Source organism: Hippopotamus amphibius, chromosome 1, assembly GCF_030028045.1.
Source record: "Hippopotamus amphibius kiboko isolate mHipAmp2 chromosome 1, mHipAmp2.hap2, whole genome shotgun sequence".
Classification (NCBI taxonomy): domain Eukaryota; kingdom Metazoa; phylum Chordata; class Mammalia; order Artiodactyla; family Hippopotamidae; genus Hippopotamus; species Hippopotamus amphibius.
Window position 1 is genome coordinate 120,100,364 of NC_080186.1, and position 27,414 is coordinate 120,127,777.

Genomic DNA, 27,414 nt, shown 5'->3' on the forward strand with positions numbered 1-27,414 from the left:
TGTCACCAGGCAGTCATGGACTCCTTGTGCAGCAGCTGGCTCCCCACGCAGACCCTGATGCTTCCCATCAGCCTCATTCTCGGTGAGTAACAGGGCAGGTGGGGCTGCGCCCGGGACCGTGTGACGGGAGGCTGAGGGGTGAGCTGTCACAGAGACCGGTGGGCAGCTGGGGCTTGCATGGTATCAACATCCTGTTCCCCAAACTTCTTTGAGGGTTGAGGGGGAGGAAAGAGGGACTAGGGCCTTTCTTGGATGACTGCGAGTTCCTCAGGACAGGAAAATCACACTCAAACCTTTACTTCAAAAGCCGGTTATTTGTCCTGCTTTGTTGGGCTGCTGCTGCTGAAATGATTAGAGCCGTGTCTCATTTTCCAGCTTCCTGTTTGGTAGAAAAATCTCCACACTCTCAGGCCCTTGTCTCCATCCCCTACGCATTCCCCAGCTTGCTTCCTTCTTCTCCTCCCAGGCTGAGGAGGGCATGTGGGATGAGAGGCTGGGACAGCCTCCCATTGCCCCATCATTCAGGGACACCTAAGCTGTGGACCCATCTGTGGTGGGGGGGGGGGGGGGTGGCGGAGGAGGGGGGAAGTGGGACCCTGGCCTTTCAACTGCTGGTGACATTTATATGTGGTTACAGTTGTTTCCAACTCTTCATGGGGGGTGGGGGTAATGCTGCAGGTGCTGCCTTGTGTGTGACTTGCAGGCCCGCCCTCTGCCTTTGTGCCTCCAACCTTTTTGTCTGGTGAAAAGGAGGGCTGAGCTCTGCAGTCAGACCCACGGGGTCACAAATTCTGGACCTGCCCCATATTGGCCATAAAATCTTGGACAAATGCATATACCCTGGGACAAGCGGCTTTACCTTTCTGAGCTTCAACTGCTTCACCTGTAAAATGGATAAAATAACACCTAACTCGAGGTGTTATTTGGGAGATTAAATGAAACAGCACATTCCGACCAGGGTCTGACATAGGGATGCAGCGTACTCATGTATGTAATGTTATACTTTTCTATCTTGATGAAAGATTTACAAATAGACACTGTAAAAGACAAAAAAAAAATATTGTTTCCTTGTTTCGTAATTGACAGTTTTATCATGATCCAATAGTTTAAAGGGAGAAAAGGTTTTACTCTGGGAATCAAGGGGATTGTGGCTACACAGAGATTGCACACTTTCCTAAACCCCCCACTCATCTCCACCTCCTACACAAGGGGAATGTCCTGAGACCCTTAAAAAGAAAGTCAGTTTCCCCCTACAAATCAATAAGAGACATACTACCACCATTGTTGATATGTGAGCAGGGGGTATGAATAGGTGAAGCATAAAGAAAAAATAGATAAGATAAATAAGCATGAAAGGTAGTCATCTTCACAGGTAATCAAACAAATGCAAATTAAGAAGACTGGATATCATATTTTGCCTATCAAATTAACACAGGTGTTTTTCTTTAATAAGAATACTCTGACGGCAATAGTGCAACAGGCGCTCTCTTATATCATGGTCAGCTTTTTAAATACGTATAAAGCTTCCTTGCAGTTCATCTGATGTGTCAGAAACATTTAAGTGTATTACCATACTGTCCTATCCAAAAGACACACCAAGCGACTCTCCTTTCAAAACCATTTGAAAATATCTGTTTTCCCTGTGATTTATCCATATTGTGAACATCTAAGAGCAGAACCAGTGTCTTATTCATCTTTTTACCCCTGCTTTAGTGTCTGACACATAGTAAATGTTCAATAAATGTTTGCCGATTGATCTGAAAAAAAAAAAAGAAACATTTAAACATTTGAAATGTTCATACCATTTCCTTGGTAATTTCACTCTGGGATTTACCCCAAATAAAAAAACTTCCACGCAGAAGAATATTTGCACAAAGACATTCCTTTTGGTTTACTTATAATAATGAAATAATTGGAATCCAACAAGAGGGTAAATTACACATGGGCTAATTACAACATGAAGGTGGTGACAGTGACCGCTATAGGTAAGCCGCATTGTCTGGGTGAGTGAGAAAATGAAAAGGACTTTGTTAGAAGGAAAAATGAGAACAAATATGTGTTGTGCATCTACCATAGGCAAGGTCAATACTAGGACATTACGCACATCATCTTCTTTCAGCCTCACACACTACATGCTTCCTGTGGGGTTTCCTATGAGGCAGGAAGGGTGAACATAATGGAAGACCCCCTGCTGAGCACCAGGCACTGTGACATATGTTGGGAATCTGGCTTTATACATGAGCCGCATTAAGTAGATGACATTACCCTCATTTTTCATTTGAGGAAACTAAGGCTCACAGAGGCTAATTAACTTGCCTGAGGTCCCAGAACTAAGAAGCATCACTAGGCATCTAACAGCTCCAGGACCATGTTCGGCCTCAGACTGCAGAGAGGTGGACGCAGGCTGCACTGCCCTCACTGTCCTAACCCTCCCCACCCCCTCTCCCACACACAGAACTCTGACTTCTTATTTAAAGGATAGGGGAATCTCTGCTTTTTAAAAGAAATGACTCTCTTGCTATTTCTGACCTTCCTTCCTAACCCACCCACTAGGAAAATAATTACATTTCTCAGTAGGGAAACAGCTTAGTGCCCCTTAGAAACTCCTTTAGTGCCTTCTCCTATCTGAATTCCTTTTCCTTTTTCTACTCAACAAATTCTGTCATTTCCTGGTTAGGGTCATGGAGTTCACTGGGAGCAATACAGGGAGATCTGCTGGGGTTTTTCTTGAGATATGGTTACATCTAGGCTGGCTCCTCTGTGCTCCCAGAGCACTTTCACTGTTCTGCTGTTACAGCCCTTGTCAAGAGAGCTGTGTAGGTGGCAGGGTGAGGGGGTACACAGGAAGTCATCTGCCCATCTGCTCTCTGTTTGTGCGCTTTTAGTTGCCTAACAACCACTGAGGGCCGGAAGTCCCCCAGAAGATGTAGCTATTCCTGCCTCGCCCAAGCAGGCATCAGACATGCTGAATTATAAGCAGACTGAGAGCAACCATAACCAGGCTGCATGGAGTCCCACATAACAGGGGTGGGCAGGAAGCTGGGTGGGTGCTCTAGCCTCAAGGTCCTTTTCATTCCTTAAACAGAGACAAAACAAGAACTCTTTCCTGTAAGTGCACTTTGGATTAAAGCAGATTCAGCCAGTGCTGGGTTCATGATTAACACATTTTTATTAAGAATTGAAGTTGATTGAACCAAGGAGCTCTTGTCCTTTATTTAAAAATAATAATTTTAAGACTTTTAAAGGCTATGGTATCATATCATCATATTTAATTTCAGTTCATTAAAAATTTGCAAGGGAAAAATTTTATGGACATATATTTGCACGTGTCCTCAAGGCAGGACACACAGGATGGGTTGGTATAGGAGAGATGGCAATGACCTTATTTACACGGCTCTTACCCAGCCTTTCAGTCATTGTTGGGTTTGGTCCCTTTTCTGTATATTCTAAGGGGTTCCAGAAGTGCACTAGGAAGAGAATTGGAAATCAGGACCTGGGATCTTGTAAAGATTGTGACACCAATTTCTCTCTAGTGACTTTTCTCAGTTTTCTTGTAAATTGTAGCTTTATCTCCTGGTTCAGAGTAAAGAATCTATTCTGTAGCCCAAGACAAATAGCTTAATAAATTTCTTTAAGTATGAAGCAGAGAGAGAACAAACAAGAAACAAAACAAAACAAAACAACCCAAACCCAGGAGTCAGGAAGCTTGCAACCACACAAATATACAGACCTAAGCTTCACAGCTGTGTGGAGCTCTTGCAGCTCTCTTCATTAAATTGTTGGTCTCTGGAAATTCCCTCATTCCTACCTTTTCCTAAACTTGACCTCTAGATTTCTCTTTAATAATTTAAGTTCCTGTTCAAAAAACCAAACATTGCTTTGTGATGACAGACTGTCTCCTACGCGAGAGTGTTTTGTCTGAAAGAGAATAAAATCCTGAATCACTGGCACCAGCACACAAGCACGAACTAGTGTCTTCAATCTTTCAAAACCCTCCCCTGAAAACCTAAATACCCAAAAGAAGAAATTATAAGCAGAAAATAACCACATATACAAAGGAAGTTAAACAAAAAACTGTTTTGCTTAACTTTATACAAATCTATTGAAAACTGAGATGCAATGGATCATTTTCCAGAAAAATATAATTTACCGATACTGAGTCCAAAACACAAAGAAAACCCAAACAGATAAATTACCTGCTCTGGAAACACACTCCTGTGTTTCTCCCCTATTCTCACACTACTACCACACTACTTCTGACACTAGATATGTGAGTTCTTTTCCCCACACAAAGCAATTTGGTCATTTTCCAGATACCAGCTAGGTGTCCTACAATTTAACTTAATTATAACACTATCTACTTGCAGCTTGTGTCAGATCCCACAGGTTAAGTGTTCAGTTCCTTATTCTCCCCCCAACTTTCAGACACTAGTTAAACGTCAGGTTGTTGCTGTGCTTCAGACACATTGACTATAAATCAGAGGGTCCCATGACCTTCTTGTCAGGTTTGATTAATTGGCTAGAGCAGTTCACAGAACAATGGGAGGTCAGTTTAATTACTAGGTTACCGGTTTATTATTAAAAAAAAAAAATGTAAATCTTGAACAGCCAGATGGACAAGATGCACAGGACCAGGTATGTGGGAAGGGGTGCAGAGCTTTCGTGCCCTCTCCAGGTGTGCCGCCGCCTGGGCACCTACTTGTGTCCACCAACCCAGAATCTCTTCTAACCCTGTCCTTTTGGGTTTCTACGGAGACTTTATTACACAGGCAGGATTGATTAAATCATTGGCCACTGGTGCAACTCAATTGCTAGCCCTTCTGCACTGTCAGGATGACATAGTGTGGGACTGAAAGTTCCAACCTGCTAACAGCGTTGGTTTCCCTGACAACCAGCTCCCATCCTAAGGAGCTTTCCAAAGTCATCTTACGAACATAAATTTCAACTGTGTATAAAGGCGCTTGTTATGAATAACAAAAGATACCCATTTCCCAATTATTGCTCTGGGGTTATTTCAGGAGCTGGGAAAAATATTAAATATTATAATGCCCCTGGAGTGCTTATGTAGGAAATTGCAAAGGCTTTAGGAACTATGTATGTATATAAAATAAATCATAATAACACATTACCTGATTTTAAAAATAAGTTAAATTGTCTAAGACCTACTTTTCAAATAGTAACTGGCACAGGTAGTTTCATAAATTAATTATCACCAGTGTTTATAGAACAGATGATTTTACCTTCACCACTATATATATATATATTTTTTTCCTTCACCACTATAATTGAACAGTGTTAGACATACTAGTAATACAGTTAGACCTGTGTTAAATATGATTAACAAAGGAAAGTTAGGTGATACAAATCAACTTTATTTAACACTTAATGAAGTGGGCATTCTCCACTTCCAAGGGCCCAGAGGACTGCAAAATGGGGTGGATGGCAGGAAGCTGTATAGAATAAAGAATAAGGAATAAGGAAGAGAAAAACAGAAAATGAATAAGGAACAAGAAAATAAGTACGGAACCCAGAATTGGCCTGGTGTTTGAGGATTGGCTGACTGGATCCTACAGTTTCTGGTCAAGTGGAACATTTACAAGAACTCAAAAAATTATCTAAGTTTGGGTTTGTTGACCTGGCAATCCAGACAAGGGTGACTCAATCTTAGGCCTAGAAATTTATTTCAACAGACCAGAGAAAGAAATGGGGTATAAAATTTCAAAGAGGAGGGTGGGGGGGTTACTTGAGGGAGGGAGGGAATACGGGGATATGTGTATAAAAACAAATGATTGAACTTGGTGTACCCCCAAAAAAATAATAAATAAATAAATAAAATTTAAAAAAAATTCAAAGAAGAGGATTCTATTATCATTACTTACAGATGATTTATTTTTTTACTTGAAAAACCCAAAGGAATCCATAGAAAAATTATTACAAATAATAGAATTCAGGAAAAGAGCTGTATACAGAATTAATACAAAGAAATAAATGAACATGTTACATAATACTAATAACCAGAAAGACGTGACATCAGAAGAATAAAATACCTATGTATAAACATAACAAGAAATGTGTCAACGATATGTGACAAAAAATATAAAATGCTACTGAAGAACACAAAATGATTCATGGACAGATAGAAAAACATAGCATATTACCCAATAGGGAAATTAAATTGTAAAGAAATCAGTTATCCTGAAGTTAATCTATAAATTAAATGTGATCCTTGTGAAAAAATTACTAACAGAGTTTTTTAAAAAATTCAGATTGTTTATATGGAAAATTATGAGGCAAGGACATTCAGAAACATTCTAAAAAGTAAGCATAATTGAGGGAATAGGTCTACCAAACACTAAAACATATCATAAAACTATAGTTAAAGCAGTAGAATATCAGCACATGAATAGACATGATAAGTCCAGAAAAGGTAGAATAAATTATTTTGAGGCAACTGGCTAGCCATCAGAGAAAAAACATTGTATTCATACCACATATCTCACACCAACATACATTCCACAAGGACCAAAGATTTAAATACATCTAGAAATTTCCTCTGGAAATGGATAACAGTGATAGTTGCACAATATTGTGAATATACTTAAGCCACTGAACCATACATTTAAAATGGTTAAAATAGTAAATTTTATGTTATGTATATTTTTACCATAATAAAAAATGAAAAAAATCATGGGATGATTTATTTAATAACCAAGAGTAGGAAAGGCTTAAGTATAACAAGGACAAGGACACAAGCAAAAACCTCTGTAAGCAGAACAGGTTGATAGATTATGAAAATTAAAGTTTCCCCATGGCAAAAATGACTACATATGGTTAGAAAAAATGTCACAAACTAGGAAAAGTAGTATAACTCGTATAGTAAAAGCCAAAAAAAAAAAAAAAAGCGTGGGAAGTACTTAAATATTCATCCGTTGGAAAAAAAAAAGGGGGGATCAATAACAATTCAAGAGAATTCTATGCGACTATGCAAAAGACTGTCAGTTCTTTATGTGCTGTTATGAAATAATTACAACCTACATCATGAGGGAAAACAACAAGCACCGTTCAGAGCAGATTACATAGCCTGTTATCATTTGTGTAAAAAAGGAGAATTATGTATGTGTTTTCTATGCACATGGATAGAATATCTCTGAAAGGGCACAGGGAAAAGGAAAAAAGCATGAGAGTTTTCACAGTTTATCATTCTATACCTTTTAAATTTTGAGCCATGTGACTTTATTGGCTATTTGAAAGCTTAATAAAGTTAAAAAAAAACTGCCCTGACTCACTGTAGACCTAAAGACACAAGTATGTCGAAAGGGAAAGAATGAAAAAAAATTCACATAAGTCATAATGAAAAGAGACCTGGGGTGACTATTCCGATATCAGAAAAGTAGATTTTAAGTAAAAAAAAAAAAAATGTTATGAGACAAAGCGGGACATTTTACACTGATAAAGGGTCAATTCATCAAGAAGATATAACAAATATGCAACACACATGCCAAACAACATAGCCTGCAATTTATGAAACAAATATTTGACAGAATTGAAGGGAAAAACAGACAGTTCTACAATAATAATTGGAGACTTCAATGCCTTAAATTCAATAACAGATAAAACATCTAAACAGAAAGTCAGTAAGTCATAGAGAAGCTGGGCAATACTGTGAACCAACTAGATCTAAAATGCATGTACAGAACACTCTACCCGACAACAGAAGAATTCACATTTTTCTCAATCGCACATGCATTTTCTCATTGCATGTTAGGCCTGAAAACAATTCTCCATAAATTTTAAAATTTCACAATTATAGAAACTATCTTCTTGGACCTCAATGGAATAAAGGTAGAAATCAATAAGCAAAAGAAACTGGAAAATCTGTAACTAACATGGAAATTAAAAAACATACCCTTACACAATTAATGGACCAAAGGAGAAATCACAAAGGAAATTAGAAAACACTTTGTGATGAATGAAAATGAAACAAAACATACAAAAACATATAAATGTATTAAAAGTACTGCTCAGAGATTACTTTCTGGTTGTAAATGCCTACATTAAAAAATAAAAAAGATCTCAAATCAACAACCTAAATTTACACCTTATGGAACTATAGAAAGAAGAGCAAACTAAACCTAAAACCAGCAGAAGGCAGAGGATAAAAAAGATTAGTGTAGAAATAAATGAAATAGAGAGTTGAAAAACAGTATAATCAGTGAAGTCAGTGAAACCACAAGTTAATTTTTCAAAAATATTCACAAAATTGACCTTTTACCTAATCTGACTAAGAAAAAAAGTGAAAAGATAACAGTTAACTAATGTCAGATATTAAAGTTGAAGTATTACTGATCTTATAAAAATGTAAAAGATTAGAAGAGAATCTCATGAGGAATTCATGCTAACAAATTAAATAATCTATATGAAAAGGACAAACTGCTAGAAATACATAAATTATGAAAATTGACTAAAGAAGAAATAGAAAATCTCAACAGACATATAACAAGGAATTGAATTAGTAATCAAAAACTTCCCCCAAAAGAAAAGTTCACAACTAGATGGCTTCACTGCTGAATTTTACTAAACATTAAAAAAAAAAAAAATTAAACCAATCCTACTTAAACTCTTTCAAAAAATAAAAGAAGAGGGGGAACACTTCTCAATACATTCTTTTTTGTTCTTGTTTTTGGCCATGCAGCACAGCTTGTGGGATCTTAGTTTCTCAACCAGGGATTGAACCCAGGCCCTTGGCAGTGAAAGCCCAGAGTCCCGCTGGACCACCAGGGAATTCCCAATACAGTCTTCCTTCCCCTAGTTTTATTGAGATATAATTGACATGCAGCACTCTATAAGTTTAAGGTGTACAGCATAGTGACTTGACTTATATGTACTATGAAATGATTACCACAATATATTTAGGTAATACTCATATAGATTAAAAAAATGTTTTTTTTCCTTGTGATGAGAACTGTTAGGATCTACTCTTTTAACAACTTTTAAATATATCATAAAGTAGTGTTAACTATAGTTACCCTGTTGTCCATTACATTCTGCATGTTGTGTTACATTCAATACATCCTATGAAGCCAGCACTACCCTGATACCAAAGCCAGACAAAGATACCACAAGAAAACTATAGACCAATGAAGATGGATATAGATGCAAAATCCAAATTGAACCCAATAGCACATTAAAAGGATTATATACACCATTATGTGTGGGATTAATCCCAGGAATGCAATGGTGGTTTAACATAAGAAAGTCAGCCAATGTAACACATCATACTGATGGAATGAAGGAAAAAAAAAATGTGATCATCTTAATAGATGCAGAAATAGCATTTGATAAAATTTAACATTCTTGCATGATAAAAACTCTCCGCAAAGTAGGAAAATCAGGGAACTTCCCTAAGACGACAGAGGGCATTTATGAAAAACCCAGTGAACATCATATTCAATGGTAAAAACCTGAAATCTTTACCCTGAAGATCATGAACAAGAAAAGGATGCTTGCTTTCACCAGTAGTATTCGACGTTGTACAGGAAGTCCTAACCAGAGTAATTAGGCAAGAAAAAGAAATGAAAGGCATTCAAATTGGAAAGGAAGAAGTAAAATTATATCTATTTGCAGATGACATGATTCTATATATACTCATAGAAAATCCTATAGACTACATACACACACAAACTACTAGAGCTAATAAATTCAAAGCAGTTATAGGGTAAAAAACCCAACACAAAAAAATCTATTATGTTTCTATACACTAGCAATGAAAACTCTGAAACGGACATTAGGAAAATAGTTCTACTTATGATAGCACAGGAAAAAAATACGTAAGAATAAATTTAGTTGAGAAGGTGAAAGACTTGTATGCTGAAAACTGCAAAATATTACTGACATAAAGAATAGCTAAATGGATGAAAGACATCCCATGTTCATGGAATATAAGACAATATTGTTGAGATGGCAATACTCCCCAAAGAAACCTATAGATTCAATGTAATCCCTACCAAATTCCAATAACCTTTTTTTTTCAGAAATGGAAAAGCTGAAAAAATTCCAGCTTTATTGAGATATAATTGACATATAGCACTGTATAAATTTAAGGTGTACAGCATAGTGACTTGACTTATATATATTGTGAAATGACTACCACAAGAAGTTTAGGTTATACTATCATCTCATATAGACACACACAAAAATGTTTTTTTTTCCCCTTGTGGTGAGAGCTGTTAGGATCTACTCTCTTAACAACAAATTCATATGGAGAACTTGTATTTCCCAATTTGAAAATTTGCTATGAAGCAACAGTAATCAAAACAGTATGCTACTGTCATAAGGATAGATCTACAGACCAGTGTAATAGAATTGAGAGTCCCTAAATAAACCCGAACATCTATTGCCAATTGATTTTCACTGAGGATGTCAAGATCATTCAATAAAGGGAAAGAATAGCCTTTTCAACAAATGGTACCAGGATAACTGGATAGCTCATGCAAAAGAATAAAGTTGTACCTCTACTGGTATCATATAAAAAAAGGAACTCAGAATGGGTCAACAACCCATTGAAACTATAAAACTATTAGAAGAAACATTAGGGTAAATCTTCATAACCTCAGATTTGGCAAAGGACTCTTAGATTTGACATCAAGTGCATGAACAACAAAAGAAAAAGATAAATTGGACTTCATCAAAATTAAATACTTTTGTGCATCAAAAAATATCAAAAATATGAAAAGCCATTCTACAGAATAGGAGAAAATGTCTGCAAAATCCTATGTCTGATAAAGATCTGATATCCAAAATGTATAAAGAACTCTTACAACTCAACAACAAAAAGACAAACAATACAAGTTTTAAAAACGGGCAGAGGATTTGAATAGATATTTCTCTGAAGAAGATATACAAACGACCAACAAGTACACGAAATGATATTCAACATCACTGGCCGTTAAGGAAATGCAAATCAAAACCAAAATGAGATGCCACTTTAACTTATTAGGATGGCTTAAATGGGAAAAAAAAGGAAAACAAGAGGTACTAATGCAGATGTGGATAAATAGGACCCCATGTACATTGTTGCTGGGACTGCAAAATGATGCAGCCACTGTGGAAAAAAGGCATTTCCTCAAAAAATTAAACTTAGAATTACTGTATGGCCCAGAAATTCCACTCCTAGGTATGTATCCAAGAGAAAATAAACCATATGTATACACAGAAACTTGTACATAGATGTGTGTAACAGCATTATTCACGGTATCCAAAAGGTATAAACAGCCCAAATGTCCATCAGTGAACGGAGATATAAACAGATTGTGGTATACACATGCAATGGAATATTCAGCCATACAAAAGGGACAAAATACTGGTACATTAGCTTAGATGACCCTTGAAAACGCTATGTTAAGTACACAAAGCCAGACACAAAAGGTTACATCCTGTGTGATTCCTTTTATGTGATATATCCAGAATTGGCAGAAAGTCAATTAGTGGTTATCATGGGGTGGGGGAGAAGGAAGAGAGAATGATAACTTAATGGGTACAGGATGTTTTTCTGGGATGATGAAAATGTTTTGAGCCTAGAGAGAGGTAGCAGTTGCACAGCACTGGGAATAAACAAAATGCCGCAGAATTGTATACTTTATAGTGTTGATTGTATGAGAATTTCACCTCAGTGAAAAAAAAAAAAAAGACATGCACCTAAGAGTGTGCTGGTACAATTCTTGAAATACAACAATAAAGAACAAAAAATAGAAAGCTTCCAAAGGGAAAATACTTTGACATGGAAAATAATCAAACTTCTTATCTGCAATACTGGAAGCTTGCTGACAGTGAAGAGACATCTATGGGCTACTTAAAGGAAAGGACAGCAAACCTTGCTATCCAGCCTCAATGCCACTTACTAGCAGAGTAAGAGAAGACATTAGCTCTTAAGTAAGGATTCAGAGAATATGTCACTCACAAAGCCTATTCGAGGAAAATTCTAAACAAAAGTTGTCCATCAAATGACTCGATGGACATAAAAGTAGGGAAAGATGAAAATAAACAGTGGTAAATAAAAAACTGCACGACAATTGTAATTAAACTGCAATGGGTGGTGGTAATGTGACTGGGAATTTGTAATTTAAGTGGTAGGTAAAGATTCTTGAAATAAAGGAGTCATGTTTTCAGAGAAAATCTAATAAATGTCTAGAAATAGAACACTCAACTGTCAGTGAAAGCTCCAAGTTAGAAGGATGTTGCAGGAAGAGGTGTAAGAATATTACAAGAGTGTGCAGTGAGCAGAGAATGTGGGCTAGTGAATGTTCTGCGTTTTCATTCTACTTGGGATGGTTGTGAGGAATAGGGAATAAAGGGCGGGATGAGTATTATTAGAAAATTTTAATATAATAGTGAAGAAATATATGTATTAAGGAGGTAAGTAGTGATGGGATAAGAAGCACAAAATAATTTTGGAGGTACTAAGGAGAAAAAGAAAAGAATGAAAGGAAGTCTGACCTCACTTTCAGTAGCGCTGCCCTAGTTGTCCACCCCTCCCTCTTGAAGCACTTCCCTTCTTGGCTTTTCTGACCCTGCACTCACCTGGTCTTCCCCACTGACTTCTCCTCCTCAACCTCTCTCAACGGGCCTGAATCATCTGGTGGTCAGTGCTATACCCTCTTTTCTTCCCTAGCTATAGTCACCGAATCCCTAGGTGGTTTTAGCTAATCGCATGGCTGTAAATAGCATGACTGTGCTGAAGGCCACATTTCCAGCCTTGACATCTCTCCCTGGGTTTCAGACCCTTCCTTATGGCCTAGTTAACTTCTGTTCTGGGAAGTCAAAGTTAACATGTCTAAGACCGAATCCTTGTGCTATGCATGCCTTCACTCCAAACCTGCTCCTCCCCAGGCTTTAACGATATTTACTGCTCAATAAATGTCACCCCATCGACCCAGTTGCTGAAGTCAAAAACCTAGAAATTATCTTTGATTCTTCTTTTCCTTCTCTCTGACATCCAGTCCATCAGCAATCTCTATCATTCTTCCTCAAAATTTTTCCTGAATCTCCCCATTTCTCCTCATCCCCTACCACCATCCTTCTCTCACTGAAGCTGTTGCAAAAGCCTCTGAACTGGAATCCCTTTTCCTCCTCTTGCCCTCCTGTAAACCATGCTGCACAGAATATCTATTCTAAAGTGACCAATAAAAATGTAAATTACATACTACTCTGCTAAAAACCATCTGGCAGCTTCCTGTTGCACTCAGAATTCACCCAAGCCCCCTCCCCACCCTGTTTTTGGGAAAGCATCAGGCATTTTCACCTTCCACAGCAGGATATGGGCTCTGCCTCATAAGATGGAAAATTCCATGAAAGCCTCTCCTGCCTCATGCGTCTGTTTTCAGATCTCTTCTTCACTCACTCTGCTCCAGCCACAGCTCTTCCTTCATCCCACATGCAGGCCAAGACCTTTTCTGCCCTGGAAGCTTTGCACACGCTCTTTCTGCTGCCTGGAATAATTCATTCTGTCCTGTCATCATTCAGGACTCACTTTAGTCACCGTACCCTCTTTGAGGACTCCCTGATGAACTATCCACGCCTTACACTTCCATCAAACCACCAATATTCTGTCACATTACCTGAAGTGTCAATCAGGGTTCTTGGTTACAAGCAACAGAAATCAACTGACTAGTTAAATATGTATATTAAAGGAGAGCAGGTGGCCCACAGACCTTTGAGGGATCCAGGTGACCAGGCTTTGAGATGACTCTTTCAGGAGCCACACCAGAACTGGCCCAGTAGAAACTGGTCTGTCACTCCTGACACAGACACCACAGCCTCCATCCCAACACGACTGACTCTGGACAGCTGACTTGCCCCAGAACTCCTGCCTCCATTGCTTTAGGCAATCAGGTGGCTGCTGCCATGACTGCTGCCATTGTCAATAGCACATCTACTGTGGTCCTCCTCGCACCAGGACACTAGCTTCTGTTTGAAAGTCTGGGTAGGTGCATCTGATTGGAGGAGCCCAGGTTATGTGCTGTCTCAGCTGCGAAGGTGGCTGGGGAAGTATCAGGCATTTTCACCTTCTATACCAGGATATGGGCTGCCTTATAAGATAGAAAATTCCATAAATATGAGAGGGGAGTTCAGATGCCAGGACACTGATATGAAATCTGTGCCACGTCCTTCTTATTTTTTTATGGCGCTTATAAGTATCTGAAGTCACCTGTTTTCCCCTGCTTTTTTCAGCAGTCTCCCTCTCTAGAATGGAAGTTCCATAAAAGTAGGGATGCGGTCTGCCTGTTCACCACTGTATCTCCAGCAACCTCAATGGTGTCTAGCTCATTAAACATTAAGCAGTGGGCCTAAAGGGGTAAAAATCTGTATCAAATAAGTAGAGTTTCAAGGAAGGGAGAATAGCCAGTCATGTGTCACATGCCGCAAGATGGTCTCATAAGACTAGGATTGACGGATTGACCAGTGATATATGGATTTGTTCATTTTAGGGAGTTATTACTCACGATCAAGAGCAGTTTCAGAGGAGCGGTGGCCAGAAACCATGATGCAGTGGGTTGAGGGGAAAAATGGTGGCAGCAGAGAAAGCCGAAATGACTTTCTTCTGGTGTATACAAACGAACGGGGAAGTTGTATTACGATTTATTAAGTTCAGTATTTTCGGTTTCTATTTCCTGGAATTAAACCAAAGGCCATGTTGGGTGCAAGCTGCAAGGAAAAAGGGAGCGCATGAGTCTGGGAGGGTCACAGACATGTGCTTTAATTGAAACTAACAACGTCTAGGCAAGGCCAATGCCTAAGCAAGTCATCTCTGCAGCTTTGTTTCCTTGTCTGTAAAAATGAGGATAATTCTCTTTTTATAAATGTAAAATTAGTGATGTGAAAGCAGACAGTAGATACAGCATAGTGTTTGCTCTGCTTCTTTCTTCCTCCAATCTTAGCTATGCCTTCACCAGATTCGCAGACAATCAAAGACCCCAGCTCTTCCTGCACGTTGAAAAGGATTGTGGGGGGATCTGTCCAGCTGCGACTGAACTCCTCTTTGGGTCCTAACATCCGAGAGATTGAGTGGAATTGGGATTCTGAGGATGATGAGAAACCACGGCTTTTGGTGTCCTGGAAGCCTATTACTACTAATCCTGATTGGTATGAACTTGAAGAAAAATACAAGCACAGATTCAACCTGACAGAGATGGCTTTCTTGATCATCAGGAATCTCACTATGGAAATGAGTGGACTATACACAGCAAAAATCAAATTCCGCTCAGGAAAATCCCAGGAGGAAGTCTTTAGACTCTGTTTATATGGTAAGGCGTGTGACCATGCCCCAAGCAGGCATTCCAACAAGCACTTTATCTAAAGTAAGTTAGCCTAAAATCAGATTTTTAAAAATCCCTCTTTTTCAGGATTTTTTACATCTCTTCTGATGTCCTAAAAATAAAAATAAAAAATTACTAGGATTTTTAGAAAATTCTAGCTACAATTAGAATTTTTTGTAGAAAAACTAACTACAATTTCCTCATTTCTTACAATTTCTTTTTATTTGTTCATTTGTTTAAAAGTATTTATTTAGAACAGGAACAGGAAGGGGCTTAAACTTCATCACCTTCATCACCTTCCAGTTAACCTACCACTAGCAGAACCACAGTAAGGCATGACCACCACCGTACCCCTCTCCTGGGCTGGGCCCTGATCCAAATTCCACCCCCTTCCCGCTATCTTGGGGCCCACACACAGCTGGCGGAGGGAAGGTACAGAATACAGGATCCAAGGCTACACATCTATCCCATGAGAGGCAACTCATAAAAGTTGTAAAGCAGAGGGATCACTTGAGAGATGCCTCCCACGCCCAGGAGTATAAAAGTATAGAGGCCCACCCAAAAATATTTTGTAAAAACTCTTTTTTTTCAATTATAAAATACTGCAAAGTTGATTATTAGAAATATGCAGTTATATCAGAAATGTCCTTAGTCGGTTGGTTCAATAACTGATTTAAAGATCCTTAAGTGACAAAAAAAGTTGGCAAAACCAAAACAACAAAACTGGATGAAAAAAACACTAAGTAGGAGACTGAATGTTAGAACTAGTCACTAGGTAAAATGCTTTTAAACCAGTTGATCTGAAGTCCATCTGGAGAGCTCTCAGGAAAAAACTCTGTCCCAGACACAAGTCAGAGATACAGAAAGAGACCCAGCCCCTATCCCGTGGAGCTCCCAGGCCAATGAGGAGCCCAACACCCTCCCTCTGGGCTGACAGCACAGTGGAGAAAGCAGAAAAAAGGGAGGAGAGGGAGCAGAGCCTGGGAGTATCCAACCTGCCAGAGCTCTCTCCCATTGGTCCTCTTTGCCTCCACCTTCCATCACCTCTGTTTGGGTTATCACAGCAGCCTCCTAACTGGCTTCCCTGCCTCTGGTCTCTTCTCCCTTGTAAATCATCCTCCGTGCAGCTGATAATTTGATCTTCTTTAAATGCAGTGTTCTTCCTGTTATTTACCTGCTTAAAACCAAGCAATGTTCTTGGTTCCCATCCCCTACAGGATAAATGATACTTGGGAAAAAAAGTCCAATTCCACACAGGATCTGGTCCTTGGCTGCCTCTTCAGCCTTGCTTCCCGAAACCTTCCTCCATGTGCCATGCTCCAAATTGTCTACCCTTCTCCTCGCCACCTGGCCGTTTCCTTCTTGACATGTGGTGGTGGCTCTCCAGGGTATTTTCATATCCCACACATCCCCTGCATACCTCACCTAGTGGGAGCAGGGGAGGGGTGAGGGACTCTAACAGAGGAGATTGGAGAGCTTATAAGAAGAGGCTGGCTTGACTATCCAAGCTGGGGTTTCCAGTAGGTAAAGGATGGAGAACATATCAGCTGTCTCCCTGGGCTCCAGCTTCTAATTCCTGAACTTGTCTCTCTCTCCTGCTTGGCTGATAAGTTTCTGGCATAGCTTTCTGAGTAGCATCATACCAGTACAGTCTCATCCTATCTCTTTTGGCAGCAAGAAATGAAATCCTACTCAAGTTAGGTCAATAAAGAGAGTTTTCATGATAAAGATGCATAGGTCTCTAGCAGGAAGATAAGTAAAGGAAATCCTCTGGCCCCCATGCTCACAGGAGCTGGAAAGCTGAAGGGCACTCTCTTCTGGCTGTCAGGGACCATGTACTTGCTCATCTTTTTTTTCAGTATTTTTCTCTTTCCCTTTCCTGTCAGCTTTATTCTCCTGGGCTTCTCTACATGGTTGGAAGCATGGCCTTGTATAGCTTTGGGTCCCATTTAACCAGAGAGCAAAGGGAGTTTCCTGGCTCACTCCACATGGAAAATTCTAGGGAGGGGCACTTTCTGGTTAGGTGTGGGTCACAAGATCACCCCTAGATGGGTCACTGGCCAGGGAAATAACATACTCTGATGGTCAAGGCCTGAGACTGGTGCTGTCCCCTATAACCAGGGTCAGGGCGATTTGACTACCAAATCATATGAAAACCACAAGGATGGAGCAAAAGAAGAGCTGCTAGAAGAAGTAGAAGTGCTACCAGCTGGTTTCTCTTTGTCTTGCTTTCCATTTTCTGATAATCCACCAGTGTCCGTATTAAATCTTCCAACAATACCTGCTCACTCCCTGTCACCTGCAGCACTAAGGATTCATCCCAGCATTAGAGATCTTCCACCAATTGATGCCAGTGTTCCGGCCTTGTTTCTAGCCAAACACACTGTTCTTCAAATATAGCCTCTCTCTCTCTCACCTTATGGCTTTCAGAACTGCCATATCCTATAAAGGCCTTTCTGATCCCTATTAAATGAGTATTTCCATTTTGAGGTCTGAAAGTTCTTTTTGCTAGTTTTTTAAGGATCATGTTTCTCCCTGCCTTGCACTACAGTTATTTGTGTGTGGTCTGCTGTCCACTTGAGAGCAGGGTCCATGTCCTACTCTTCTTGGCATCTGTCCAGTGTTGTACACAGCACCCTGTAGGTATTCAGGATGCATTCCTTTAGCCAGATAGATTTAAGCAATTTTAAAAGGATACCTACAGAAATGCACCTAATTTTTCTAGGATATTTTTTATTATTCAAGTCTGATTAATAGTCCTTTACCTATCGAAAAGAGCTTAATAAAAATTCACCGAAACCACTTGCCAAGTGAATACTTTAAATGCCTAAGAGCATACATTTCCTAAACACCTTCATGACACTTTGTGATAGACATTCCATTTGGTTTCATATTTAAATTGTTATCTGTTCATTAAATCAGATCTTTTAAAGAAGCAACGTAAAGATATCATTTTCCCCAGATGCATGTTCTGTGAGTCTTACGAAGGGCCCACACATTAGTATTTTTAACAACTGCCCCAGACCAAGGGTCAGCAAACCATAGCCATTGGTCAATCCAGCCCAATGTCTGATTTTACAAATAGAGTTTTATGGGAACACAGCCACAACCATTCTTTTACAGGTTGTGTTTGGCTGCTTTCTCCCCATAATGGCAAAGTTGTGTAGTTGTGACAGACACCATATGGCCAGTGAAACCTAAAATATTTACTATCTGATCTTTTACCCTTTGCTTACCCCTGCTCTAGATGACTCTACTGACATAGCTAATCCGTGCAATTTATAGGGTTAATATGAGGATTAGACGAGTTCACATAAAGCCTTTGGAGCTATGCCTGGAAATATATACCTGCTCAATAAATGCTAGGTATGATTTTCTTTTCATCTGCTAATGGTGTAAATTACATTAAAACATTTCCTAAGTATACTATCCTCGCAATCCTATAATAAACCCAGCTTGATCATGATGTACTGTGTGATTATGTTGGCTAACATTTAATTTAGGAATTTTAAATTATCTGTTTGTAACTGACATTAATCCGTGGGTTTGTGTTCCGTCTTGTTTTGGTTTCGATATTCTTGTCTGATGTGAGTATTAAACTTCACTTTCAGAATGACCTCAGATATATTTTGCCTTTTTTTAAAAACTCTTTATTGGAATATAATTGCTTTACACTGTTGTGCCAGTTTTTGAGGTACACCAAAGTGAATCAGCTGTATTTATACATATATCCCCATATCTCCTCCCTCCTGTGACTCCTTCCCACCCTCCCTATCCCAGACCAGTCGTCGCGTTAATCCCCCTGTGTTATGCAGCAGCTTCCCACTAGCCATCTATTTTACATTTGGTAGTGTATATATGTCAGTGCTACTGTCTCACTTTGTCCCAGCTTCCCCTTCACTCCCCACACCGTGTCCTGAAGTCCATTCTCTACATCTGCATCTTTATTCTTGCCCTGTCACTGGGTTCATCAGTACCATTTTTTTAGATTCCATATATATGAGTTAGCATATGGTATTTGTTTTTCTCTTTCTGGCTTACTTTGGTCTGTGTAACTATTTTGCCTTTTTAAACTCTGGAACAGTTTATATAACACAGTAATTTTCTTTCTTTGGCCATTTGGTAGCACTCACCCCTAAAACCGTATGCATTTCATGACCTTTATGGGGACAGATCTTTGGCCACCTTTCTAATTTCTTCTAAGTCTATTCAGGTTTGCTGCCACTTCTTAATAGGATTTTGATCATTTACCCTTTCCTGGAAAAGCATTATTTCACTTATATTTTCAAATTTATTGATATGTTTCCTTATAATGTTTAATACCTTCTCCTATCTGTAGTTATGCCAATTCTCATTTTCAGTGACATTCACTTATAACTTTAATTTTTTAGTCAAATATCAATATTTCTTGTTTTGATTGGCCTTTTTTAAATCAACTTTGAGTTTGCGGATCAAATCTTTTTTATTGTTATCTATGCACATAAGTTAGGAATATGTTTGACTGCAGTTAGCATTAAACTTGATTTTTAGAGGTTTAAGCAAATGGGGGGTTATTTTTCTCACATAACCAGAAGTCTAGAGATAGCTTTTGCTGGCATCCGTCCACCTGCTCTGCATTGTCCCCTGGGATGGAGGCTCACTCTATCTTCCTTCTGTGCCATCCTTGGCACATGGGCTTTTGTCCTCATGCTTGTTGCCTCGTGGTCCAAGAAGGCTATTGTTCCAGACATCATTCTAGAATAAATAGCAAAAGAGAGAAAAACAAGGGGAAAAATCTTTCTTGTGTTGAGGCTTTCTCTTTTCAGGTGTGAAGACCTTTCCTCTCACCCAGCAGATTTCCCCTACTTCACTGGTCAGAACCAAAGCAACTGTAAGAAAGACTGAAATTGAGAATTTAGCTTTCTAGATTCTTCAGTAGTTGAAGTCAAAGACAGTGAGGGAAGTGGGACTGAGCATGGAGTGAGCTACCTCCAAGACTGGCCTCCTGGCCATTAACATCTGTGTTTACCTACATTACATCCTGCCCTTTAGTCCATTTCGGTCTATTGCTGTAGTAAAATCATCTATTGTCCTAAGAGTGGATTTGATTTATGCATTTCCAAACCACGTTGTTAGGTACATAGTAATCTAACATGTAGGTGTTTGCCTTGCTTAATGTTTTTTATCTCAAATTTAATCTGGTCTATAGTGACTATTGCCACACCTACAATCATTTTGTTGACATTTTCCTCATCTATTATTTTTCATCTCTTTCTTTTTAATCTTTCTGTGTCATTAGGTAATGTAAATAGCACACAGCTGGTTTTACCTAATCTAGGTCTTGGCTTTTTAATAGGGTGATATAATGAATTCAAATGTATTCTAATTTTTTACATGTATGGACCTACTCCAGACATCTTATTTAATGTTTTTTATTTATCATTTTTTCTTATTTTCCTTATTATCTTATTTTTCATATTTTCTTCTTACCTTTTGTTTGATTAATATGATTTCCTTTGATCTAAACTTCTCTAGTAGTTTGGAAATTATACAACATTGTACTTTTATCCCACTGGTTACTAAACTTACATTTTTTTACTTCAACATTTAAAGATAATCAATGTTTTTTTAATTCTCTGGACAAAACAAGAACATTAACATGTTTTTACACTGTACCCTCAATGCCTCCCTTGTTTTATTTATTATATATACAACAATATATGTGGTTATCATATGTTTTATCATGTATATATATAATTATGTAATTATCATATATATCATGATAATTTAGTTATCTAGACTTAAGCATGGAAGGAACTCAACCATCTGTTGGTGGGCTGGGAATTAGAACCCTTTGGACTGGGGAGAGTAGGTTCCTTCCCCAGGCCTATAGTAGAAACTTCACACAGTTGCATCACATGGGTGAGAGAGGTGATATACGTGGACGGGCCTCTAACTCTGAAGCTCCGTTCCTCTTCTGTCCCCTCTCACCCCAGAGCCCATCCTCCACCCCCATATTCGGGTTCACTCATCATCTAACTCATCAGGCTGGTGCAACATCAGTCTAGAGTGTGAGACCCCAGGAAACACAGGGAACCTGACAGTGACCTGGCGGAGCCAGGGCCTCCCCCAGGAACTGGAGCAGAGAGGGACACTGGGGCCAGCCCCCGGCTCCTGGAACCTCAGCCTGAGCCTGCCCCTCAGCCACTTCAACGGCCGCCTCACCTGCGTGGTCAGCAACCCTGCGGATGAGAAGAGCGCAACCTTACACCTGAAGCACATCTGTCCATGGAGGGGTGAGTGCAATCTGCTAGGAAGGGGATGAAATGGAGCAGCAGAGACTAGGGGAGGGCAAGGCTGGGAGGACTCAGGGAAAATGGGGGGACTGAGGAATATTTTAAGGCAGTTTTTGTGATGCAACCAAAAAGTTCCCACCTCAGTGAATGGCCACAGCCTCATTATAGTCTATAGTCTTCAAACCCACAAGTCCAGACATTGGACCAACATATGGGGACTGATGCATCACCCGGAACATAAATGTGGAACTGGCATGTGTGCACCCCCTTTCCAAGCATCAAGGAGCCTGGGAGGCTGAATTAGAATCCAAGTAGAGGAGGAGAAGGATTTGAGAAGTAAGGACTGAGGAACTCAGGGCACCCTGCCCCCAGCCCGGGAATGCTCCTGTCCCCCAGACTCTGGCCCCCACCTTGGATGGGTGGCACTTGCATAGCACGTTCAGGCTGATAGATGCCTATTTTTTGCTGCATACCAGACTTGCCCTTTCAAATGATGGTTACCACCTTGGAGGACGTAAACCACAGTTCAACCCTCCTCTGAGCAGAGTGAAGACTTGCGGTCACTGCGACCAGTTACCACCCTTCCCACATCAGCCTAGAGCATCACCTTGGCTACATAAAGGGACTAAACAGGGTAGGTTAGGGGGTGGGAACCCTTACAAAGGAGCCTTAGGCACTGGTTTCAGAAAATACCAAATCCGCTGCTTTCCCTAGGAATACAGAGCAGGAACAACTGATGTAATTACCAGTTCAGCTGCCCCATCCCATCAATGCGCTCCTGACCTCTGCTTGCTCACATGGGGCTCTTGTCTGAACAGTCTCCTTCTTCTCATTTCCTCAGTCACTCAGCATTTAACCCTCACACTCAGACTGAGTGCCTGCTAGGTCCTGGTGATGGGGAGAAGGCTCAGTGAAAAATAAGATAAGCCCCTGCCTTCAAGAAACTTACACAGCAGCGGGGGCTTCGCCACACACTGGCTGTGTGACCCTGGACAGCTTACTAAATTTTTATAGCCTTTCCATAATATGGATAATAATTGTGTCTACTTTATAGGGCTGCTGTGAGAATGAAAAGAAATAATCTGCATAGACTTATCAACACAGTGTATGACACATAATATGTCAGTAGTTATCAGAAAATAGTTCAAAGAAGGGAGGAGTAAGTTTCTAAAAATAAAAACAGATGTTAAATGCTAAATTTGGAGCAAACACAAAATATATGGTTTGGGTATGAAGGAAGGAAAGGAAGGTGGGAGGGAGGAAGGATGGGAAGGAGGGAGGGAGGGAGTAAAGAAGGAAGGAAAAGGAAGCGCGAGAGGGAGGGAGGGACAGAGGGAGGAAGAAAAAGGAAGGATGGAAGGAAGCAAAAAGTTGAGTAACTGCAGCCCAAGGTGGGAAAGGCGTCACAGATAAGGGAACACTTGAGATGGGCCTTGAAGGATGAATAGGAGTTTTCTTGTGGTGTGGAAAAGACATCCCAAACAAAGAAAAGAACATGCCCTGTGGTCTGGTGACCCCAGAGTCTCTTATCCCTTCTTCCTCTTAGAATGTATTTTTCTTCTGGAAGCCTGAGAAGAGAAAAGAGGCAGGCTGAGGGGATGAGCAATGGCACTCGCAGGTAACAGGAGCCTCTGAGGTTCCAGTGCAGAGATGGGACAGAAAGCCTGGTGAAGAAACAGTAAGGTAACCGTGGCTAGTGTGCAGAGATACTAGGAAGGAGGAAACCTGTCAGGGCTGCATCAAGGAGGTACACTTGGGATACAGGCCCTGAGCCAGGCTGGCCCCACCTCCTCCCCATTGCCTACCCAACAGGCCTGACTGAGGCAGATCTGATACCAGCCTTTGACTCCAGGTTCTCTTCAGAGCAAATGGCTTTGGGGAGGCATCCTTCTTATGGTTCTGGTGGTGAGCCTCGGGGCTGGAGTGTGGACCTGGAGGAGAAAGAAGAGGCAAACTGGGAAAGGCAGGTGCTGGGTAGACCCTGCGGGGAGCCCTGGGATGGAGGGTGGGGATCTGGGGGAAGGGAGTGGATAGAGACCCCAGGGAGGGGGGCAGGGCAATGGGCAGATAGCGGCTCACCGACCTCTCCTGTGAATCATCCCTGGTAGAAGCCTGGGGTAGAGCAATGCTGAGGGTGGGAGCTGTGTACATGCCCAGAAAGGAAGGGCAGAGGAAGGCAGAGACAGGACAGGAGTCTGGGACCTGATCCTATGACCCAGAGAGCAATAGCTGCTCTCACCCGAGGGCTGATGAGGGGTCACCTAGAATTCCATCCATTCTCATTGAGCATCTGCTGTATACAGGTGGGTCCACTCTCCTGCCGGTGGTGCCAGGCTCAGCAGCTGCTCCCGAGGCCCCCCCCACAGAGGCAGCTGCGAACCTTCAGACTGGTGTGGCCAACAGCCATGACTCTCCCTATGAAGACATCAGCTTCCTGAGACACCCTAAGGTGCGTCTAAGGGAATCAAATCAGGTCAACGGATATATGCTCAGAGGCAGTAAGTCCCGGGAGGCCCAGGGCGTTCTGCTCCCCATCAAGTTGTGGGTCCAGTCGTTGCTTCGGACCATATGGTTTCTGAGCCTGGGTGCCCACAACATGCCGGGTGCTGGGGTGCAGAGGGAGGGAACCACAGATGGGGAGCATCCCCCACTCGTAGGTCCACATCCCCCTCAGATCCTTGCTACCACCCAAGGAGGAGGAATGGCAGAACGGAAGAAGAACAAGTGTACATGACCAGGTGTCTGGTAGACCCTGTCATCTATATAAGACACAAGGAAGTCAAAGTAGGGCACACTAGCAGGGGCTGGCTATAGGGCAGGCCCAAGAATCTGAGGAGCTTCAGGAAAGGCCTGTTTCCTCCTCCCTCCTTCCTGAAGTCTCTCTCCCTCCTACCTGCTTGAGATTCTGCCGTTAATACCACTTCTTTGGGTAAAGGTTTTGATCCCCCCACAGATGAGATGTCTCTGGGAGAGCGTCTCATGTGGCTCCAATTTCTCTTAGTTGGAAATTGGTGCTATGGTCACAGGTGGAATGATTTCACCAGGGGGGAAGACCAGGAGACAGGACTAGCAGCAGGAAGAGAGGACACCTAAGGGACTTCCCAGAAGCAATGGTTCTCAAATGGAGCTCGCATCAGGAACCCCTGAAGGGCTTGGTAAAATAAGTTTGCTGGGTCCACTCTCAGAGTTTTTGATTCAGTGGGTCTAGAGCAGACCTGAGAACTTGTATTTCCAACAAGTTCCCAAGTGATGCTGATCCCAAGTGATCCTGGTCCCATCCGTTGAGAACCACTGGGTAAAATGGTGAGCAAAGCAGAAGCAAGGAGAGCTGCTGTCAGGATGCCCAGGAGTAGCCAGTGGCCAGGTCCTCTCCTCTCCTATCCTTTGACTTCCCTGAAGAGGAGACAATGCTAGATCATTGCACCACAAAGCATCAGGACCTGGTCCGGTCCTAGCAGGTTATAATGGGGGAAAGTGAGGCACAGAGGGAACACTTGGACTTATCAGAGAACCACGGCAAGCACAAGGCAGGATAGCGGTGTCCTCATTCCCAGCCTAGTGTTCTGTGCACTGTCCCCGACTACCTCAGTGCCTGCCATATTGTGACTTCCCACATCAGTCCCTCTCAGTTTTGTCCCTATCTAAGCTGGGCCACGGGGGACTCAGGAAATTGATCATTGTGTCCCAAACCCTAATACCCCTACCAGAGAAGCACAGAGAGAGGGAGAGAGAGACAGACAGACAGACAGAGAGAGAGGCTCTTTTTCACACTCCTTTCCATTATGGTTTATTACAGGATATTGAATATAGTTCCCTGTGCTATACAGTAGGACCTTGTTGTTTATCCATTCGGTATATAGCAGTTTGTATCTACTAATCCCAAACTCCTAATTTATCCCTTCCGCACCCTCTTTCCCCTTTGGCAACCATAAATTTGTTTGCTGTGTCCATGAGTCTGTTTCTATTTTGTAAAATAAGTTTGTGATACAGACTTCTTGATCTAGAAAATCATGTTCCTCCCTGTGCCTCAGTTTCTTCTCCTATAAAATGAGGATTACAGTAATAATAACACATTTATCTGATGCGTTTCAGTTTTTCAAAGCACTTTTGCAACAACAGCAGTCAAGGTGATTTACAAATTTGTTCATCAAATCATTTGTTGAGTGTCTGCTGTGTTCCCTGAATTGTTCTGATCTGGGCTACAGAAATCTACAAAACAAGAAAAGCCCTTGGCCTCACAGAATATACATTATAGATTGAGGGAGGGGAGAATGAGATTGATAAGCAAACTATGAAGAGCTAGATGATGATAAGTGTCAGGAGAAAATAAAGCAGAGAAAAGAGATGGGTGGGTAGGGTGCAATTTTAACTAAGGCTGTCAGGGGAAACCTCACCAAGAAGAGAGACCTTGAAAGAGATGAGGGAGTGAGCGAAGTGGAGGTCTTGGAGTGGGGAGAGAGAGGTAGCATCCTGGGTAGAAGACAGAGCAAGATTCTGCAGTGTTCAAAAGAGAGGTCTGTGCTGAAGCTGTATTTTGGGGAGTTATCAGGCTTGAGAGCCAGAACCACCTGGTTGAGGACAAGAAGCTCATGAAGAGATGCAGCTTGACCGACCCTCCTGACGAAAGCTTAGAAATTGACCAAGACCACTCCTAAACTCTGCTTGAATTGTAGAAAGACAGGGAGAAGGGCAGCTGCCATTCACTTAACCTCGAGTGTACTTCAGCCATCCACACTGTCTACGACAAGGTCCGGACGAGTCCAGAGCTCCAGGGGGACGCCTAGACCACAATGACACTGGAGCATGGAGGGACCTTGGCAAGATCTGCCCCACCCCATCCTTTACCCCTGGGTCCCCAAAGATCCTTCCTACAGATGGAGCTGGGGCTGGAGCCTAGGTCTTCCTGACCAGTCTCACCGAGACAGCAGGGCAGCACGAGCTGCTCCTCTGAGTTCCCACCAAAATTTTCTCACATCGAAGGTGGTGGGTGGTGACTCTGCCACTCAAATAACCAAATATGAGAAGCAAACCCTTCAGCCTTCAGCCACCCTTCTGACCTGTGAGCCACTTAACCCCATTAGGGAACACTTGTGGTCAGGCAGGACCTGCACAGGGGTGGTTGGGGGAAGAGATGATTTACAGGAGCAGAAAGGGTCCTGGGAGCCCTGAGAAGGATGGGCCTTTGGTGGAGAACCTTCAGGATTTCACAGCGCAGCTCACTAACCGTGAGTAGAGAGAAGAATGGCCCTACTGTGGGAAAAAAAAAAAGTCCTGCAGATACGAGATTCAGGGCCAGTTGCGTTGTAGAGGAGAAGTGGTGGAAACGGAGGGAAACCTTTTTTTGAGCTGTGGCACCTACTAGGCTTAATTCTAAGCACAGGAAATGTACTATCTAGGTTCTCAAAATTCAAGTAATTCACAGGCTTTTTTATTTTTATTAAATAATAACATGCATTCAGTACAAAAGTCAAAAGGCATGTATTGAAATGATAATGTTTCATTTTGTTGCTATTAAAATAGGGTCTTGTTTCCAGTGACTATTCTAACTCATTGATTAAAATGACAAATACAAAATGTATATTGAGCCATGTGACTAAATTTCTCTACCGTTTGTAACAGGTTTTCATTTGATCTTTTTGAATTTGGGGGTAAATAAAAACATTAACAAGTGATTATAATTTTTGCTTCCTTCTTTCTAATTTTTATGCTTCATTCCTTTTCCTTGTCTAATTGAGTTGGCTAATACTTCCAAGACCATGTTAAATAATAATGATGGTAAAGAATACCCTTGTATTTTTCCTAACTTTAGTATAAGTTCCCCTAGTATT

General features: G+C 41.1%; 1 protein-coding gene across 1 annotated transcript; it reads left to right on the forward strand.

The window, feature by feature from the left end:
• On the forward strand, positions 1–27,414 carry LOC130848786 (uncharacterized). Its single transcript, XM_057727183.1, has 5 exons — positions 1–82; positions 14,934–15,299; positions 21,287–21,586; positions 23,890–24,035; positions 26,260–27,414. Exons 1-5 carry the CDS (start codon positions 16–18, stop codon positions 26,368–26,370), a joined length of 990 nt encoding a protein of 329 aa, XP_057583166.1. The 5' UTR covers positions 1–15; the 3' UTR covers positions 26,371–27,414.